At 36.6% G+C, this 20,074-nt stretch overlaps 1 protein-coding gene across 6 annotated transcripts in view; it reads left to right on the top strand.

The window, feature by feature from the left end:
• The window catches only part of IFT25 (intraflagellar transport 25), a 99,229-nt gene that overhangs the window by 37,550 nt on the left and 41,605 nt on the right, over positions 1–20,074 (top strand). For 4 of the 6 annotated variants that reach the window (XM_049879324.1, XM_049879325.1, XM_049879328.1 and 1 more), the window contains exons 2-4: positions 6,239–6,351; positions 18,435–18,541; positions 19,801–19,869. In XM_049879324.1, coding sequence (XP_049735281.1) covers positions 6,254–6,351; positions 18,435–18,541; positions 19,801–19,869 — 274 coding nt within the window. In that variant the 5' untranslated portion in view covers positions 6,239–6,253. Of the gene's footprint in view, positions 1–3,421; positions 4,147–6,238; positions 6,352–18,434; positions 18,542–19,800; positions 19,870–20,074 lie in introns of those variants that run through there. The other 2 variants (XM_049879326.1, XM_049879329.1) reach the window with 2 other exon arrangements.

Raw genomic sequence — 20,074 nt, 5'->3', positions numbered from 1 at the left:
TCCACAGAGGTGGCTATTTGATGACGAATATTGAAAATGTTTGTCGCCACAGGGTAATACTAAGCAATTATCTATTCAACTGAGACAGCGGCTTAGTTTTAGCTAAGAATAAGGAAGAAAACGTATCTGAAGCATGACGTAGCAAGCAGTATGGATTTTGTATTCATGCAGACCTAGTCTGAATCCGGAATTCACTATTTACTGGCTTTGTAATCATTGATGATTTAACTTCCTTACATTTACCACAGCTTTTAATATTATCAATACCAGATTTTAAAATTACAGTAGAAAATGAACAACTTTATGCCAATAAATACAAAAACTAAGAAGAAATGGATAATTTTTTACAAAATATAAATGATCGGAATAGGCTCAAGAAGGTATACAAAGCCTGAAGAGAGCTGTTGAACTTGTCAAAAACCTACCCATAAAAAAGGAACAAATAACCTCTACCATACACAAACTTTTATAACAGATAGAAAAACAGAGAAGCTCTCCAGTTTCGTGTTGGTAGTACAATCTTGGTTCTAAAACCAGACATGGACTGAATAAGAAAGGAACATTACAGGCCAGCCTCATTTACGAACACATTTCCAAAAATTTTAAATAAAATATTAGCAAACTAAATCCAATTTTGGATAAAAATAACAATATACCTTGGCCATGTAGATAGAGTTCATGTCAGAACCCAAGGATACTAAAACATTAGAAAATCTTGACTTAACTCATCACAGTAGTAGAAAAATCCATATGGTCATTTAAATGCTAGAAGAGCATGCAATAAAATTCAGTGCTCATCCATGCTTAGAAAAGTGGCCAGTGGTCTCTTCTTGCCTGGTTAGGGTTCATCCCTTTATGGAATTCCATTCATTTAGATATCTTTGTGTGCACATCTCTTTGATGGCTTTAAAGAAAAGTGCAATTTCTCAATCTGTTTGAGGTTTTCTTTTTATGGCGGAAACAATGGTCTTTACATCTTAACTGGAAGTGTAACTCCAGCACTTATTGTAATATACATCTGGGGTTGGCGCAGTGATATGTACATGGACTGATGGAACAGACTTAACATATTGAATTTTGTATATGACAAAAGAAGCAGTACAAATAGTGGAGAAAGAGTAAACTGTTAAATGGTGTTGAGACTGTTAGCTATCCTAATGGGAAAAAAAAATTAGATTCCTATCTTACATCATACTCCAAATAAAATCTAGATGGATTAAAAATCTATAGACAAAACTTTAAAACATTTATAAGAAAATATGGGAGAATGTTTTATGGCCTCAGGAAATAAATGTCATAAAATATACTCCAAAGGTCTAAACTATAAAGGAACGTACTGATAAATATGATCGTATGACATTTAAAGCCCCTGCACAATAGCATTGAGAAACCTCAAATACCTTGGAATAAATATAACAAGACATGTAAGACCTCTATATAGAAATCTATTCAACATTATTGAGAGAAATTTAAGAAGACTTTAATAAGTGAAGGGATGTACCATGTTCATAAATCAAAAGATTGAATATTGTAAAGATGTCAGTTGATTTACAGATTCAGTAGACTCCCTATTAAAATCTCAGCAAATTTTTTTCTGAAAAACCTGGTTGATTCTAAATTTATATGGAAATACAAAGGGCTAAGAATAGCCAAGACAGTTTTGAATAAGAACAAAGTATTGGATATCAAAAGTTAGTGTGCAGCTCAATAATTGTGACTGTGCGATTAGCACAAGGGTAGACAAATAGATCATTGGAACAAAATAAGGCGTGCAGAAACAGATCGGTGGGTATACATGGATATTTGATTTAAGATGTAGGTGGCAGTGTGGAGCAGTGGAGTCAATTGGCTATCCCTATTAAAAAAACAAAAACTTTACCAAGTGTCATACCATATAAAAAATCAGCTTCAGGTAAAATATAGAGCCAAATATGAAAGTTAAATCATCAAAGCATTTAGAAGAGAGAATATCATCATGCCTAGGTAGGGAAAGATTTCCAAAACAAATACCAAAAGTACTTACTATGGAGGAAAAAATTTGATAAATTGGACTACATTGAAATTAAGAATTTTTCTTCATCAAAAGTCACAACAAAGAGAATGAATAGGCAAACAATGGAATAGAAGATATTTACAGCACAAATAACAATAGGCTTGTATACAGGATATGTAAAGAACTACAAGACAGTAAGAAAAAGACAACATGATATAAAAAAGGGCAACAGATTTGAATAGGAACTTCACAAAAGAGGATGTCCAAATTGCTCAGAAACATGAAGAGGCACTTAGCCTCATTAGTAATTGGGAAATGCAAATTAAAATGATGATATACTAATATTCACCCATTAAAATTGTTAAAAAGATGAACAATAGTGGGTGTCGGCAAGGAAGTAGTACAGTGAGAACTCATACATTGCTGGTACAGGTGTAAATTGTCACAACCAGTTTTGGAATGTTGAACATAGGCATTCACCATGACCCAGTGATTTTCCTCCTGGGTGTATTCTTAACAGAAATTCATACCTAAGCATACCAAAGATGTGTAAGAATGTTTGTAATAGCATCATTCCTAAGAGCCCCAAATTGTAAACAACCCAAATATCCATCAACAGTAGAATGGATAAATGAAATGTGGTATATTCATATAATGAAATGCTACACACAACAACATGGATAAATCTCACAAATGTAATGATGAGTGAAAGAAGCCAGATACAAATGAGTATAAACTGTATGATTCCATGTAAATAAATCTGGGGCAAAATTAACTTACAGTGTTAGAGCTAAGGACTATGGATATGTTTGGGAAGGAGGGAAAGGTGGTGATTGGTAGGGGGTATGAGAGGGGCCTCGCAAGTGTTGGTACTGTTCTACAGGTAGGTCCCAACTTAACGAGTACTCGAGTTAGGAAGAACCACGCGTACCGACCTACTTTTTTGTTTTTGAAGGGGGGATATCTTATCGTTAGTAATATGTACGACATACAGGTTTGCAGTACGTAATTTTCTGATGTTGTCATTCTCATGCCAGCCTGCAAAGACAAATACAGATCACGTTTATAAAGATACTCATAACAAAAGGTGATAATAATGAAAACTAAAAAAAAAAAAAAAAGGTATTTGACAAGTCAGAACTGACTTATGACAGAGTCATAGGAGTGGAATCCCAGGTTAAGTCAGGGACTACCTGTATTTCTTTACTTGGGTAGTGGTGTCCTGCTGTATTTACTTTGAAAATTCAGTGAGTTGTGTATACTTATGATTTGTGCCACTGTACAATGTCTTTGCCAGCACTCAGTATTGCCAATCTTTTTTAATTAAAGAATTTTAATGGGTAAATAATGGTATATTGTCATGGTTTTAATTTTCATTTCCTGATTACTAATGAGATTGAGTGCCTTTTCATGCTTATTAGCCATTTGGCTATCCTTTTTCATAATAAAAATATATAAATTTTAAAAGAAAAACCAAGCCACATATTGGGAGAAGTCAGCTGCAACACAAAACAAAGGATTTGTATCCAGAGTGTTTTATTTTAAAAATTCCTAAAAATAAAAAAGAAAAACTATATTTAAAAAACAAAAAAAAGACAATAGATAAATGACAAAGGGTAAGAAAAAGCAAATAATAGGAGTGGTTGATGTTAGTTGTCTTTAAGTTGGCTCCAACTCATGACGACCCCAAGTATGACAGAACAAAATGTTGTTTAGTCCTGTGCCATCTTCAAGATCATTGATACGTTTGAATCTATTGTGGCCATTGTGTCATCTCATCCCACTGAGAATTTCCCTCACCTTTGATGTGGCCCTGCACTTTACCAAACATGGTGTTCTTCTCCAGCAATCGATCCCTTCTGATGTTGCATCCAAAGTAAGGGAGTCAAATCTTGGACAACGTTCTGTGATTGATGGGGTTTTCATTGGCTAATTTTCAGAAGTAGATCACTAGGCCTTTCTTCCTAGCCTTTCTTAGTCTGGGAGCCCCACTGAAACCCTTCTACCATGGGTGATGCTGCTGGTTTTTGAAATACCAGTGACATAGATTCCAGCATCATAGCAACATGAAAGCTACCACAGTACGACAAACTGACTGATGGCTGATAGAAATAAAAGAAGTCTGGATTCATCCATATGAAACATATTAAAAGGTATTGAACCTTATCAGTAATCATGGGAATACAAATTAAACTTTACTGAGATACTGTTTCACACCAGTGAGACTGGCTGAAGCCCAAATGCCTAACAATATCAAGTTGGTGAGAATATGAGGAAGCAGAAACTGTCATACACTGCTGATGGAAGTGTATTGTTTATCTTCTTGGGGGTACTGTAAATGGCATTGATTTGGTGATTTCCTCTTCGGTGTTCTTTTTGTTGGTGTAGAGGAATCCAACTGATTTTTGTATGCTTATCTTGTATCCCGATACTGGAAGTGTATCATTTAGAGAGCAAATTGACTAGTCAGTGACTTGAAGTTATGCAGATTCTAAGTCCATAATTTTACTTCTATACAGAGATTTTTATCATAAAAACTCTCTCCCACTTGTATGTAAGAATACATGCTCAGATACGCACTGCAAACTTGTTTATAATAGCAAAAAATTGGAAACTGACTTTGATGTCCATCAACAAGGAAGTGGAGAAATACCTTATGGCAGTTAAAATGAATAAAGTAGATTTACATGTGTCAACATGGTAAAATCTTGAAAGCATAATACTGAGTGAAAAAAGCAGGTAGCAAAAGGATATATACACTCTAAAACCATCTAAGTTTTAAAAGAACAGTGCATATTGTTCATGGATACATAATCGTAAAAATATAAAAACCTGGTCAGGAAGGATATTCACCAATTTCAGAATAGCCGTTACGTCGGGGCAAGTGAGGGAATACCATCAGGGAGGAGTCAACTGATTCTTTTTTTAAAATCTAAAGTAGTTCAGGCAAAATATTAACATTTATTAATCTGGGCGATGGGTACGTAGTTGTTTAATATGTATAGTATTTTCTGTACTTTTTTGTTTGTTTGAAAATATCATTAAAAAGAAAAAGTTAGGCTATGGGCAGGTTATGAAGGGTATTGTGTACCACTGGAAACCTTCCACCCTCTTCCAAACACTCTGTGTCCTTTAAGTCTTTGTAGATACAGTGTTTCCAGTCCCTTTGTATCCCTGCACTTCTTTGTGCCCTATCACCACCAAATTGAGGAGGGAGTGTGTGATCTGATAGCATCTCTTCCCCTCCTCCCTCTGCCCTACCCTCCAGGATTCATAGTAGAGCTCAACAAGGTCTTTTCAGGTCATTCTTACTAAACTTGGAAACCCTGGTGGCATTGTGGTTAAGTTCTATGGCTACTAACCAAAAAGTCAGCAGTTTGAATCCACCAGGTGCTCCTTGGAAACTCTATCGGGCAGTTCTACTCTGTCCTATAGGGTATCTGTGAGTCAGAATTGACTGGGTGGCAATGGGTGGGTATTTACTTGAAATAGTACCCTGCAACAGAAATGTCTTTGAATCCGTGACTGAAGTGACTGTTTTGACCTTAAAAAAATAAGTAAAGGCTGTCTTCACATTTCACGTACCTCCTCAAAAAGAAAGAAAGGAAATGATGAGGTGTAAATAATATGGTTTGCCACTCCCATTGATAAGTGTATGCATAAGCAGTCACAAAGCGTCAGTTTTCATCCTCCAGATTTTTGTCAATTTCAGAAATATAACAACTATAAATAAATTTTAAAAGTGTATCCATTAATTCATGTCACTCTTGCTTGTTAAATGTTTCCATATAATTATTGAGGGCTTTTAATTTTAAAAGCAGAAAAATTACTTTAGGGTAGTCAGGGGCTTGTTTTGTGGAGTGGAGTAGGTGGGAATACTCATAGCTAATAGATCATCCACAGAGGAGGTGGTGCTTGCGTGCTGTCAGTGATTCGGACTCATAGTGACCCTGTAGGACAGGGTAGAACTGCCGCATGCAGTTTCCAAGGAGCAGCTAGTGGATTTGAACTGCCAACCTTTTGGTTAGCAGCCTGAGCTCTTAACCACTGCACCACCAGGGCTCCATGGAGGAGGTTAGAAGCTTACTTATGTAAATAAGCATGTCAGAGTCCTTCCCACTTGTTGAATAACTTGGGTGTTAGACTGTATGCTAGGCAACAGGCTGTTCCCTCTCTCTTCCTTCTCTCTGATAAGGTTCAGAGAATCACGAAGTTTTTATTGTTACTGTTTTTTTTTTTTCGCAGGTTAGATTCTTTAAAATGAGAAAAGTTGATCTCTGTTTGAGCTCTGAAGGGACTGAAGTGATTTTAGCTACATCAAGCGATGAAATGCACCCACCTGAAAATATCATTGATGGGTAAGAGTCACTGTTCTTCCTTGAAGTCTTAATCCTAGGTCAGTGAACCCCTTGAGTACTGAGACTGTGTGTTTCACAGCATCTAGCACTGTTTCACATAGGTTAATAAGTGTTTGGTGAGCTAGATTACCTGATAGTATTCCTTTGGTACAATTCCTAGAACTAATTCAGTTGTGTATACTTAACTTTTTGTTCCTTTCCTTTGTAATCCCTTAATGATCTCTTTATACAAAAAGATTTTTTGAAAGAAGTGGTTTAACAAGGCAAAAACCCAAACATTTTATGAAAATATTAATGTCTGTGGTTTTATTATGAGTTTTTATTTGTAGATACAAATGTAATATAAATAGGAATGTAAACATTGTAACTTCGTACCTGCTGCCTATTTCCTTACTGGATCTAAGCATCATCTTTGCTGAGGTCAATGCTACACTTCCTGCTATCCTGCATTGTTTGCTTCTCAGATTCTTGATATCTTTCCAATTTCTACTCTTCACTCTGCTGGAGCTTATTGTAGGTAGAGATAAGTATCATTCTTAGACTTTTAAAGTCCAAGAAAACGTAGTTAATGGGAGAACTCCATTTTTAAGAGTTCCGACTTATTTTCTTGCTCTCTTGAGTTCTCTTTCTTGGTATTTGTACAATGACCAGAGTTTGACTCCTAGAATCGTATAATTTTAGAACTGGAAGGACTTAGAGCTCATCTTGTCTAAACCCTTCATTTTAGACTTTGTGGGAAGAGAGACCCAAAGAAGTTAAGTACTAGTTTTAACTACTGAAGACAGAGCCAGTTGTAAGACAAATATTTTATGATTCTTTGTGTTCTGTTGTGAAGCCTATGTGTCTGGATAGAATTCTGGCAACTCCATCTCTTCCTATAAGCCTAGTTGTTATCTCTCTGACATTTGCCCCATTTCTCTGAAGTAGGCTTAGTTTATCTCTTTGCTGGATTCCCACAGCATTTGGTATATGTACCTCTATTATTTTACTTACTCCTTTAGTGTGTACGTAATTGTTTATTTCTAACGTTCGTCTCCCCTCTCAATTGTGAATTCCTAGTAATCAGAGAGTATGTCTTGTTCACTTTTGATAACGTCTGAAATTTTTGTTGAGTTCAGTTGAATTAGGCCATCAAATGCTAGTTAAACTCAACTAATACTAGAAATTGGCAGAGCATATATATACACACACATACATATGCATGTATTACTCTACATTTGCATAGAACTTTATCATTTCATAGCTACTGTGTCATTTTGTCCTCACAGTTATCTTGGGGAATGAGAGGCATCAATTCCATTGGAAAGATGAGGAAAAGAATGATAAGAGGTAAAAATGACTTGCAAAAAATCACACAAATAAGGAAGTGGTAGAATCAAGACCAACACGCATGTCTTCTAACTTCTAGTTAAGGGTTCTTTGTACTAATGCCTTAAAGTGTTTGCCAGAAATAGATATCTTTCCAGAAACACTCTTTGTCTCTTCTTGGAGATATATCAGTTTTCCAAAGCAGGATCAATTTACCTTGCACACTTTCAGTGACCTTTCTTTTAAAGGAATAAATTTACAGATCATGAGACTTAGCAAACAGTATTTTAGGCTGTCTCAGGCCATATTATGAATGATTAAGGGCATAATATTTGTTAGATTAGGCAAAAGCCTTTAATACAGAAATCCTTATGGAATAAAAATAGTTATTGTCCTGATAAGTAAACAGAGCACATCAGAGACTTTTAAACCATATGTAGCTTCAACAAAGACAATTAGACTTTATATACTAGACATTAAAAATTATTCTCTGCTTTTAAGTTGGTTTATCTAAACGGAAGTAACTATAGAGTTATTGGAGAAAAACAGTGCTATAAATTTGCCCCTACTAGCCGCTGAGTATTGTCTTATGGCACTGCTCCAAACTTTTAATTTCTTGAGAAATAAGAGCTAAAGAAATGATTATATGTTTACTCCTCCTTTGCCATACGTTTGCCCCTGATATTTAGCATGTCAGTGAAAGAGGAGAAAAGAGGTTCTATACTCAGAAGAAAGGCCCAAGTACAGAAAGGTCACAGCCATTGAAAACCCTATAGAGCACAGTTCTACTCTGTAACACATGGGGTTTCCATCAGAATCAACTCAACGATAACTGACTGGTTGTACTAAAAAAAAAATTAGTCAAGAAAAAAAGTAGAAGAGAGAATTGGTCCTTTTGGTACACCGTAAAAGAAGAATACTAGATTTAGAGTTAAAATTGCTGAGTAAGTGAACTACAGGTGTTACCTCAAGAAAGTCAGTTTTACCTCTTTGAGCCTCAGTTTCCTGGTCTGACAGTCTACCCACCTCACAGAGTTGTGAAAAAAATCACATGAGATAATAGATATGGAAGATTGTTAACTGTAAAGCATTATTTGAAGGAAAACTACTACTTCAATGACTTCATTGTAACTTATTACGAGGATTCAGTTATATGTAATTTTAAAATCCAAGTGTGTCTCTACATATTATTTGATATGATTGGTTATTCCTTGAAAACACCCAAGGAAAAAATACAATTAATATTTATTTAATAAATTTATTTAAATAACATTTAAAACCATATAAATATAAATAAATGGAAATTGTAAAATATTAAGCATAGTGTAAAAAACAGAATAGTGAGTCAGGAGAACTGGCTTCTATTTTTTTTTAACTGTTTTATTGGGATTTAATTCACATACCATATAATTTACCCATTTAAAGTGTTCTCTTGAATGGGTTCCAGTATATTCACAAAATTATGCAGCCATCACCACAGTCAATTTTAGAATATTTTTATCACCTCAGAAAGAAACCCTGCACTTTTTAGCAGTCACCCCATATATCCCCCATCCTCACCAGCCCTTTACAATCCCTTGTCTCCTTTCTCTCTCTATAGAATTGTCAGTTCTGGACATTTCACATAAAAGGAATCATACAACATGCGTTCTTTTGTCATTGACTTCTTTTACATAAAGTGTTCTCAGGGCTCATCCACGTATCAGCGCTTCATTCCTTTTTATTGTTGGATAATATTTCATTTTATGGATATACTATATTTATCCATTGCTCAGTTGATGGACATCTGGATTATTTCCACTTTTTTACTATTGTGGAAAATGCCGCTGTGAACATTCATGGGCAAGTTTTTGTGTGGACATATATTTTCATTTCTCTTGGGTATAGACCTAGGAGTGGAGTTACTGGGTCATATGGTAACTCTGTTTAGACACCCTTTTGAGGAACTACCGGAGTGTTTTTCAAAGCACCTGCACCTTTTTTGTTTCCACCAGCAATGTATCAGTGTTCCAATTTCTCTGCATCCTCATCAATACTTGTTATTATCTATCTTTTTGATCATAGCTATCCTAGTGAATATGAGGTGGTATCTTATTGTAGTTTTGATTTGCATTCTCCTGATGGCTTATGGAAGCCCTGATGGCACAGTGAATGGGAGCTATGGCTGTGAACCAAAAGGCCAGCAGTTCAAAACCACCAGTTGCTTGTTGGAAACCCTGTGGGTCAGTTCTACTCTGTCCTATAGGTTGGTTATGAGTCGAAATCAACTCAACAGCAATGGGTTTGGTTTTTTGGTTCTAATGGCTTATGATGTTGAACTTCTTTTCATGTGCTTATTGGCTATTTGTAAATCTTCTTTGGAGAAATATCTACTCAGCTATTTTGCCCATTTTGAAATTGAGTTGTCTTTTTATTATTAAGTTGTAAGAGCTTTTTAAATTTATTCTTTATATAAATTCCTTATCAGATACATGATTTGTAAATATTTCCTTCCATTCTCTGAGCTGTCTTTTCACTATCTTGGTGGTGCTCATTGTAACAAAAATGTTTTTAATATTGATGAAATCTAGTTTATGTATTTTTTCATTTGTTGATTGTGCTTTTTGGTGTCATACCTAAGAAACCATTGCCTGATTGAAGGTAATGAAGATTTACTTATGTGTTTTCTTGTAAGGATTTTATATTTTTAGCTCTTACATTTAGGTCTTTGATCCATTTTGAGTTAATTTTTATATATGGTGTGAGCTAGGGGTCCATTTCATTCTTTTGCATATGGACATCCTCTTGTCCTAGTACCATTGTTGAAAAAACTATTCTTTCCCCGTTGAATTATTTTTGTACCCATGTTGAAAAATCAATGTACTATTAATGTGAGGGTTTATTTCTGGACTCTCAATTCTATTCCATTGATCTTTATGTCTATCCTTATGCTAGCACCACACTGTCTTGATTACAGGAGATTTGTAGTAAGTTTTGAAATCAGTAAATGTGACTCCTCCAACTCTATTCTTCTTTTTCAAGACTGTTTTGGCTTTTCTAGATGTGTTGAATTTCCATAAGAATTTTAGGATCAGCTTGTCAATTTCTGCAAAGAAGCCAGCTGGTATTTTTTAGAAATTATATTTACTCTGTAGATCAATTTGGAGAATATTACCATCTTAGCAATATTAGATCTTCTGATCCATCGCCATGGGATATCTTTCCATTTATTTAAATCCTCTTTAATTTCTTTCAACAATGTTTCACCCTGTGCATGTTCAGTCCAGAACCTGCAGTAAAACCTCAGAATTCGGGTTCCCTAAAAAATGTTATCTTCTCCAGTACCCTGTCCTACAAATCCCAGTGGTTTCTGCTGCCTGTAACTTGAATTTTTAGACTATAAATTTTGTATTTCTTTTGTAAATTTATTCCTAGGTATTTTATTATTTTTGGTCCTATTGTAAGTGAAGTTGTTTAAGTTGATTTTTTGTTGTTCATTGTCAGCGTATAGAAATATGCTTGCAATGAACAATAAAGAGATTTTTATGTATTGATCTTCTATCCTGCAATCTTGCTGAACTCATTTATTAGTTCTAACAGTTTTTTTTTTTTTAGTAGATCTGGCTTCTATTTTAACTCTTTCTTGACTGTGTGATCTCACGCAAGTTACCTTCCCCTGTCCAGGCTGAAGCTTTTCATGTATCAAATGATAAAGTTGGATTGGATGATATCTTAAAATTTCATTCGGTTAAAAAATTTAAACATAGGAAATTTATACTCTATTTTTCTGTTTCTTATAATTATTGAATTACATATTGAAGGAAAGATCCTCATTGGTGCCAAACAATTTTTGTCACCATTATATATATATAATGGTGACAAAAATTGTTATATATATAATTATATATTTAATAATAACATTTCATCTGAGTGGAGATTTCCATTTCCAGCCGTGATAGAGTAAGTAGTATTACTAAACTTGACCTCCCATTATAAACAAATATAATACTACGCAAAATATGTGAGGCAGCTGTTTTCAAGCTTAGGCTGTAATCCTTGAGGGAAGAGAAACATAAGAAGTAAGCCTACAGTTGCCCCAGAGCCCATAACTACCCCAGCTTTCTGCCTGTGTACATTTTCCTGCTGCAAAATAGAGGTGTAAAGTCCAAGTAAAACAGCAGATTTACTGAGCCGAAAAAGCAGAACTCAAGTTATAGGCAGCAGAAACAGCTGGGATTCATGGGGCAGGGTACTGGAGAAGAGAAAACTCTTCAGGGGACAAGAATTCTGATGTTTTACTGCAGGTTCTGGACTGAACATGCACATGTGAACCTCCATTAGGCCTAGCCGAGATCATCTTCTGAAGGTCTGAGAGTTGATGGGAGGTAACAGGTATTTTGCAGTGGTATGAGATGATGATAGTTCAGCCAGAGTTGCATTCAATTGAGAACTCAGAAAAGGCCGTGCTTTTTTAGGAGTAAGGAAAATGCCCTGGAGCAAGGAGTTTGTCCTAGAGTAAGTGCCTATTCCTAGGACTAAGTTCCAAGTTGAAATAGAGCAACGCTAACAAAGAATAAAACCAAGCCTAACAGGACCAAAGGATTTCTCAGTAATCTTACTGCCTTCTCAAACAAAACTCAACACCCTTTAAAGGAAACCAATATAATTCAGATTTCCTGCAATGTATTACCCCTAATGTTCAGCATATTATCAAAAACTGCTAGACCTGCAAAGCAGCAGGAAAATTGTGATCCATAATCAAGAAAAGCACTTTCAATACAAACAGATCCCAAGATGACCCAGATGTTAGTAACAATGACTTTAAAGCAGAAATCTTTATGTTCAAGAACTTAAAGGAAAAGATGGTCATAATGAATGAACAGCAGAGAAGTAGAAATTATAAAGAAAAATAACCAAATGAAAAAATCTGGAACTGAAAAATATAATTCCTGAAATAAAAATACTAAATCCTTAACAACAGATTGGAGAGTACAGAAGATAAAACCAGTGAACTTGAAGATAGATCAATAGAAATTGTCTAATTGAAGGACAGAGGGAAAAAAGAGTGAAAAAAAAAATGAAGAGAGCTTCAGTGACCTATAAACAGTGACCTCGGTGACCTACAATGTAAAACAGTCTAACATATGTGAATTGGATTTCCTGAGGAGAGATTAAGAGTGAAAGAGAATAAATACTTGAATATATAACGGCTGAATTTTCCCAGTTTTGTTGGGGGAAAAAAGCCAATTTATAGGTCCTAGAAACTTAGCAACCCGCAAGCAGAATAAATACAAAGAGATCATATGATAGCCAAACTGCTGAAGAAGAAAGATAAAGAAAAAAACCTTAAAAACATCTGGAGAAAAAAAATACATAAAGGGGAACAAAAGTACTCATGACATCTGACTTTGCATCAGAAAAAGTGGAAGCCAGAAGACAATGGAACAATATTTTTTTGATGTGCAAATAAAGAAAAGGAAGGGAAACAGTCCACAACTATCAACTCAGAATTGTATATCTATCAAAAGTGCTTTTCAAAAATTAGGACAAAATAAAGATATTTTACTCACTGCAGATAGACCTGCACTACAGAAAGTGCTAAAGGAAGTTCTGCAGATTGAAGAGAATTAACACTAGGTGGAAACTCAAATCTATAGGAAGGAATTAAGAGAACCTGAAATCGTAAGTTTTGGGGATATATATAAAAGGTGTAGTGGTTGAGAACTACAGCTGCTAATCAAAAGGTCGGCAGTTCAAACCCACCAGGCGCTCTGTGGAAACTCTATGGGGCAGTTCTACTCTGTCCTATAGGGTCGCTATGAGTCAGAATTGACTCGATGGCAACAGGTTTTTTTTTAATATAAAAGGTTATTCTTTTCTTCATTTTCTGGAAAGATAATTGACCACTTAATAGAAAAAAAAAACTCACTGAATTATGGTATCACAAAATATTGCTGAGAGAAGTTAAAGAAGTACTAAATAAAAATATTTATACCACATTAGTGATTGGAAAACTCAATATTGTTAAGATGCCAAACCAAACCAACCAAACCCACTGTTGTCGATTCCAACTCATAGTGACCCTGTGGGGCAGAGTAGAACTGCCCCATAGTGGTTCCAAGGCTGTAAATCTTTATGGAAGCAGACTGCCACATCTTTCTCCTGTGGAGCGGCTGGTGGGTTCAAACCACTGACCATTTGGTTGGCAGCTGAGCACTTTACCCACTGTGTCACTAGAGCTCCTTTAAGGTGCCAGGTTCTCCCTAAACTGACCTATATAGTCAATGCAATCTCATTTAAAGTCTCAATAGACTTTTACATATTAAATGAATAATTTCTTATATAAAGATCAGTACAAAGCTGGTTCCTATGAGATGGAGGTTAAAGATGTTCCAAACATTTAACTTTTCTAAGCTGCTATACCACTCCATCATCTCTAACGTCAACTATTCCCTCTCCCCTCAGTACTCTCCTTCCTGTCTTTGGATTCCCTAATTCACTTCAGCATCTCACAGAACTCACAAACCATATAAAGGAAATGGCTCACACAGTTGTGGAGGCTGACAAGTCCCAAATTCATGGGTCAGATGTAGGCTTCTCCCAATGCACGTGGCTGCAGAAGCTGACAAACCCAAACCAGCAGTTGAGACCACAGGTTGTTGGCTCATAAGGCTGTGGAAGCTGGCGAATCAGGTCACATAGGTAGGCTGCCCAAGGGGCTGTGGATGCTGGCGAATCTCAGAACAGGCAGGTCATATAGCAGTCCTCTGGGAAGGTCAGTTGATCATGAACTGGACACGGGATCCAGATGCAGAGAGAGAACCTTGCCAGGACACACATATATATCTTAGGTGTAGGCCACACTCCAGGGAAAGGTTTAACTTTAGTAAGGGTAGGACTTGAGTCATGCCCTCCTGTAAGGCTGCAACCCAAGACACACCTATACCAATCCTGTCTCATCAACATGTACAGGTCAGGATTCACAACACATAAAGTGGTGCACAACCACACAAAACTGGGAATCACGACCTAGCCAAGTTGACACATGACCCCAACCATCACAGGTTCCATATACCTTATTTGAATGGTCCCACTCAATTGTTGTATGTAAGTCACGAAGACCATGGCTGGAAGGGCCATATTAAGTAATTCGTTGCACCACAATATAAATTAACAAGTTGATTGTGAAATGTATATGGAAATGCAAAGGACCTAGACTAACCAAAATAATCTCGAAAAAGAAGGAAGTTGGAGCACTTACATTATCTGAATTCAAGACTTACAATAAATGTAATCAAGAAACTGTGGTATTTTGTACAGACAGACCTATATAGATCAATGGAGCAGAACAGAGAGCTCAGAAATAGACCCACTCATATAAAATCAATTAATTTTTTTTTTTTTTTGCAAAGAGCGAAGGATACATAATTGGATCAATGGAATAAATAGGTAGGGCAGAAACAGACCTACCTGTGTATAGTCAATTGATTTTAGACAAAGGCACGAAGGTGATTCAATGGGAAAAGGAAAGTCTTTTTAGTAAGTGATGCTGGAACTACAGACTAAACATGGATGAAAATGAACCTGTCTCATACAGAACACAACAATCAATTCAAGACAGATCATAGAGCTCAAATTAGAGCTAAGATTATTAAGCTTCTGGAAGAAACCATAATAAAGTATCTTGTGATGTTGGGATAGGCAAAGGTTTCTTAGGGAGGACACAAAAATCAATAAGCATAAAAAAAGAAGCGGTAAAATTGAACTTCATCAAAAATGAAAACTTCTGTTCACGGAAAGAGGCAATTAAGAAAATGGAAAGATAAACCACAGAGTGGGAAAAAATATTCACAATGTATGTATCTGACAAAGGACTCCTACAAGTATATGCTAAAAATACAGTCGACTTAATAAAAGTGAGAAAATACTTAACACTTCACAAAAGAAGATATAAGAATCGCCAAAAAAGCAAATGAAAAAGTACTTAGCATCATTAGTTATCAGAGAAATGCAAAGTAAAAGTAAAAGTAGGATGTCACTTCACAGTCACTAACACAGAATGACTAAAATGAAAAAGACTGACAATTGCAATGTTGGCAAGGATGTGGAGCAACTGGAACACCCTTACACTGCTGGTAAACCTGTTGCTGTCGAGTTGATTCCGACTCATAGGTAGGAGTGTAAAATAGTACAACCACTTTAGAAATCTGTTTGGCAGTTTTTTATGAAGTTAAACACCCCCGCACCTATGACCCAACAGTTTCACTCCTATGTAATTACTGAAGAGAAATAAAAACATGTTCACAAAAAAACTTGTACAAGGATGTTTATAGCAGCTGTATTCCTAATAATTAAAAACTGAGCAATTCAAATATCCTTCAACAAGAGAATGAATAAATAAATTGTGGCATAGTCAATAGTCAAACACTATTGAGCAATAAAGGAATTACTGATGTGGGTGTTTGGAAAAATCTTAAAACAATCTTAAAAGCACAATACAGGAGAGGTCAGCACAACTGGACTACAACAAAAGCAAAGAAGTTTCCGGAATAAACTGAACGCTTGGAAGGCCAGCATAGTAGGGGTGGGGTTTGGGGACCATGGTTTCAGGGGACATCTAAGTCAACTGGCATAGCAAAATCTATTAAGAAAACATTCTGCATCCTGCTTTGGAGAGTGGTGTCTGGGGTCTTAAATGCTAGCAAGTGGCCATCTAAGACGCATCACTTGGTCTCAACCCATCTGGATCAAAGGAGAATGAAGAACACCAAGGACACAAGGTAATTATGAGCCCAAGAGACAGAAAGGGCCACATGAACCAGAGACTACATCAACCTGAGACCAGAAGAACTAGATGGTGCCCGGCTACAACCGATGACTGCCCTGACAGGGAACACAGCTGAGAACCCCTGAGGGACCAGGACAGCAGTGGGATGCAGACCTCAAATTCTCATAAAAAGACCAGACTTATTAGTTTGAGACTAGAAGGACCCCGGAGGTCATGGTCCCCAGACCTTCTGTTAGCCCAAGACAGGAACCATTCCCAAAGCCAACTCTTCAGACAGGGATTGGACTGGACTATGGCACAGAAAATGATACTGGTGAAGAATGAGCTTCTTAGGTCAAGTAGATACATGAGACTATGTGGGCAGCTCCTGTCTGGATGGGAGATGAGAGGGCAGAGGGTGTCAGAAGCTGGCCAAATGGACACTAAAATAGAGAGTGGAGGGAAGGAGTGTGCTATTTCTTTAGGAGGAGAGCAACTAGGAGTACATAGTGAGGTGTATATAAATTTTTATATGAGAGACTGGCTTGATTTGTAAACTTTCACTTAAAGTACGATGAAAAAAAAAAAAGCATTATGTTGAGTGAAAGAACCAACCCCATTTGTGATAAAGTAGAATTATGCTCCATAGAGTGAAAGAAGCAGATGCAAAAGACTACGTACTGAATGATTCCATTTATTTGAAGTTCAAGAGAAAACAAAGCTAATATATAGTTTTAAAAATCAGAGCATTATTTGCCTAAGGAGGTAGGGATTGTCAGGAAAGGAAGATAAAGGAAATTTCTGGAGTGATAGAAATGTTCTGTATCTTGTCTGGAGCATTGGTTACCCTGGGATATTGGTTATATAAGCATGTACATTCATCAAAACTCAATAGATTGTACAACAACAAACAACAAACCCAACCCAGTGCCGTCGAGTCGATTCCAACTCATAGCGACCCTATGGGACAGGGTAGAACTGCCCCATAGAGTTTCCAAGGAGCACCTGCTGGATTCAATGAAACTGCCCACCCTTTGGTTAGCAGCCGTAGCACTTAACCACTACGCCACCAGGGTTTCCGTTAAATAGATTGTACACTCCTGGTAAATTTCACTGTAGGTAAATTTTACCTCCAAAAAGAAAAGAAAAAAACTTATATGATTAAAATTAAAATGATTATTCCTGTGGTCAATACTGTACGTTTATATTACATATACTTTTGTACTACATATACTATATAACATATGTATGTATGATATATGTCTGTGTATATGTGCATACATACGTACATTGGAAATAAAACTGGACATTATAGTTTTTTTTTCCAGCAACATCTATCATGCGTATAGCATAGGTCAGCCATTGTGCTACGTGTTGTGGATACAAAGATGAGTAAGAGAGAGGGGCTGGGCTCAAGGAAATCAGCATCTAGCAAGAAGCATTAAAACACAACAGATGAGTGCCATTTAGTAACAGATGTTGAGTGTGAGGCAAGTGCAAAGAAGGAAGGAAGTGACTCAGATTTGTTGGGGTTGGAGTGGTGGGACCAAAAAGTGAATAGACTGCATGGAGAAGAAGAGATTTTCAGGTCAAGAGAACCACATGAACTAAGACAGGGACATGACTCTGCATAATGTGTTTGCGGAGTTTTAAGTGTCCCAATGTGACTACAATGATGGGAGATGGTATAATGATGGGAAATTATATACTTCAGTGATGGGACCAGATTGTGCACAGTCATAAATGCCATCCTAAAGAGTTTAGATTTATAGGTAATTAGGGGCCACTGAAGGCTTTTAAACAGGAGTGATGTCAGTTCTATGTCTCTGTGTTTTAGAAAAAAAGTATCTGGTAGAAGTAAAGACAAATTATTGGAGTTGTGGAGGGATTAGAGGCAGAACAGGCAGTTAGAAAAGGATTGTGAGAATCTAGTGATCATTTAATTAAAATAAACTTGTTCATTAGAATTGTATGATTAAACATTTTTATTTGGCTATTCATTTCTTTTTTTCTTTAAAATTTACTATAGGAATCCAGAAACATTTTGGACTACCACAGGAATGTTTCCCCAGGAGTTCATTATTTGTTTTCACAAACATGTAAGGATTGAAAAGCTTGTAATTCAAAGTTACTTTGGTAAGTAAATCATTCATTAATTTTCATCATCTTTTAGACAGAGGGCCTATGTGATGTAAACTTTTGGCAAAACACTAGTGTTTCTTTATAGCATGGAGCCCTTGGTGGGGTCGAGGGTTGGGGTACGGGTTAACTGTCTTAAGCACAATTAGTACAATTAGCCTTTCAGCAACTGCAAATTTGAAACCCTTCCAAAAAAAAAAAAGCACATAATAATTTCCAAGCAATTTACTACGTGAAAGTCTTTGGCAAAAGACCTCATTATGAACATAAGAAGCCAGCTTTCCAGAATGCTAGCTTCCATGACATCTTTATTCCAGAGTCATATGGTCTGGGATTTTCTGTCAAATTCTTGCTAAAAATCTGATAACCTTGATTATTCACACTGGATAGTTTCGATTCTTCTATTACTAATGGCATTTTCTGAAGGACTTAGGAGAATCTGCCATAGGAACGTCATTCTAATCCTATTTTATGTTTACTTAAGGATAAAGTATATCAGACAAAATCCTGGCAGGAAACATAATATTCTAGATGGCTCAAATGAACAGCCTTTGATGATGGGGCTACTTACAAAATTACGGGCCTGTTAAGGGAACAAACTAAGGATGGTGAGGCACCAAGAAGCTGGCACAGTGGGGAGCCATTTACACTCCTGGGACAAGGGAAGGAAATGGCATTCTTGGAGGCCAGTGAGAGCTAGAGCCTGTGGAAAAAGGCCTGCCCAGCAGGAGCTGTAGTCATGAAGGGACGTAATTACTGTCAGAGACATGGCACTGAAGCAGGGAGGGAGGGGACAGAAAAATAGCCTGATCTCACTTTCCCACTGCCCTGTAGTCTCCTCCCAGTGCTTCCCATTGGCCAAATCCAACTAGAAGCCAGCGGACAAGTGAATCCAGGTAACATAGTCCAGTGGGGTCAGCCTCCCAGGGCACAGAACAGGACAGAAAGTTTATGACCAAGACCACTGATATTATTATTACTAATATACAAAAATCTGGATGATACCAAATTCAACAAGTCTCTGTTACCGCTCCATTATATGGTTGCATACATTTGTAAGATGACAATTACACAAGACTGCATTTTACCATAGGGACTTATGAAAAAAACAGGGCAAATGAGTAATTTCCAGAACATGGCATATCTGATCCCAGTACTCTGTACAGTCCCACCAGTGCACACGAGTCTCAAGGACAGAAACACAGAATCAGGTAGATAATTAATACTTTATGTATGTTGTTTATTTACAATGTCAGTGCGGACCTTGAGGATTGAAAAGAGCACGTCTAAAGAGCCAGTTGATTTTGAGCAGTGGATTGAAAGAGGTATGTGTTTGTTTCACGCAACTTGTTCTGAGCATGAAGGAGCAGAGAATTGTGCTTTGACTCTGTATTTCCTATTGAGCCACATTTTAGTGAAAAAAGATGACTCGAATGATCCTTGTGACACATTTGTTGTTGTCGTTAGTTGCCACTGAATCGACTCTGACTCATGCAGAATAGAACTGTTCCACAGCCTTTTCAAGGCTGT

Source organism: Elephas maximus, chromosome 3 (assembly GCF_024166365.1).
Source record: "Elephas maximus indicus isolate mEleMax1 chromosome 3, mEleMax1 primary haplotype, whole genome shotgun sequence".
Classification (NCBI taxonomy): domain Eukaryota; kingdom Metazoa; phylum Chordata; class Mammalia; order Proboscidea; family Elephantidae; genus Elephas; species Elephas maximus.
Note: the sequence above shows the minus strand (reverse complement) of the source record. Positions and strands in the feature narration are given on the sequence as shown.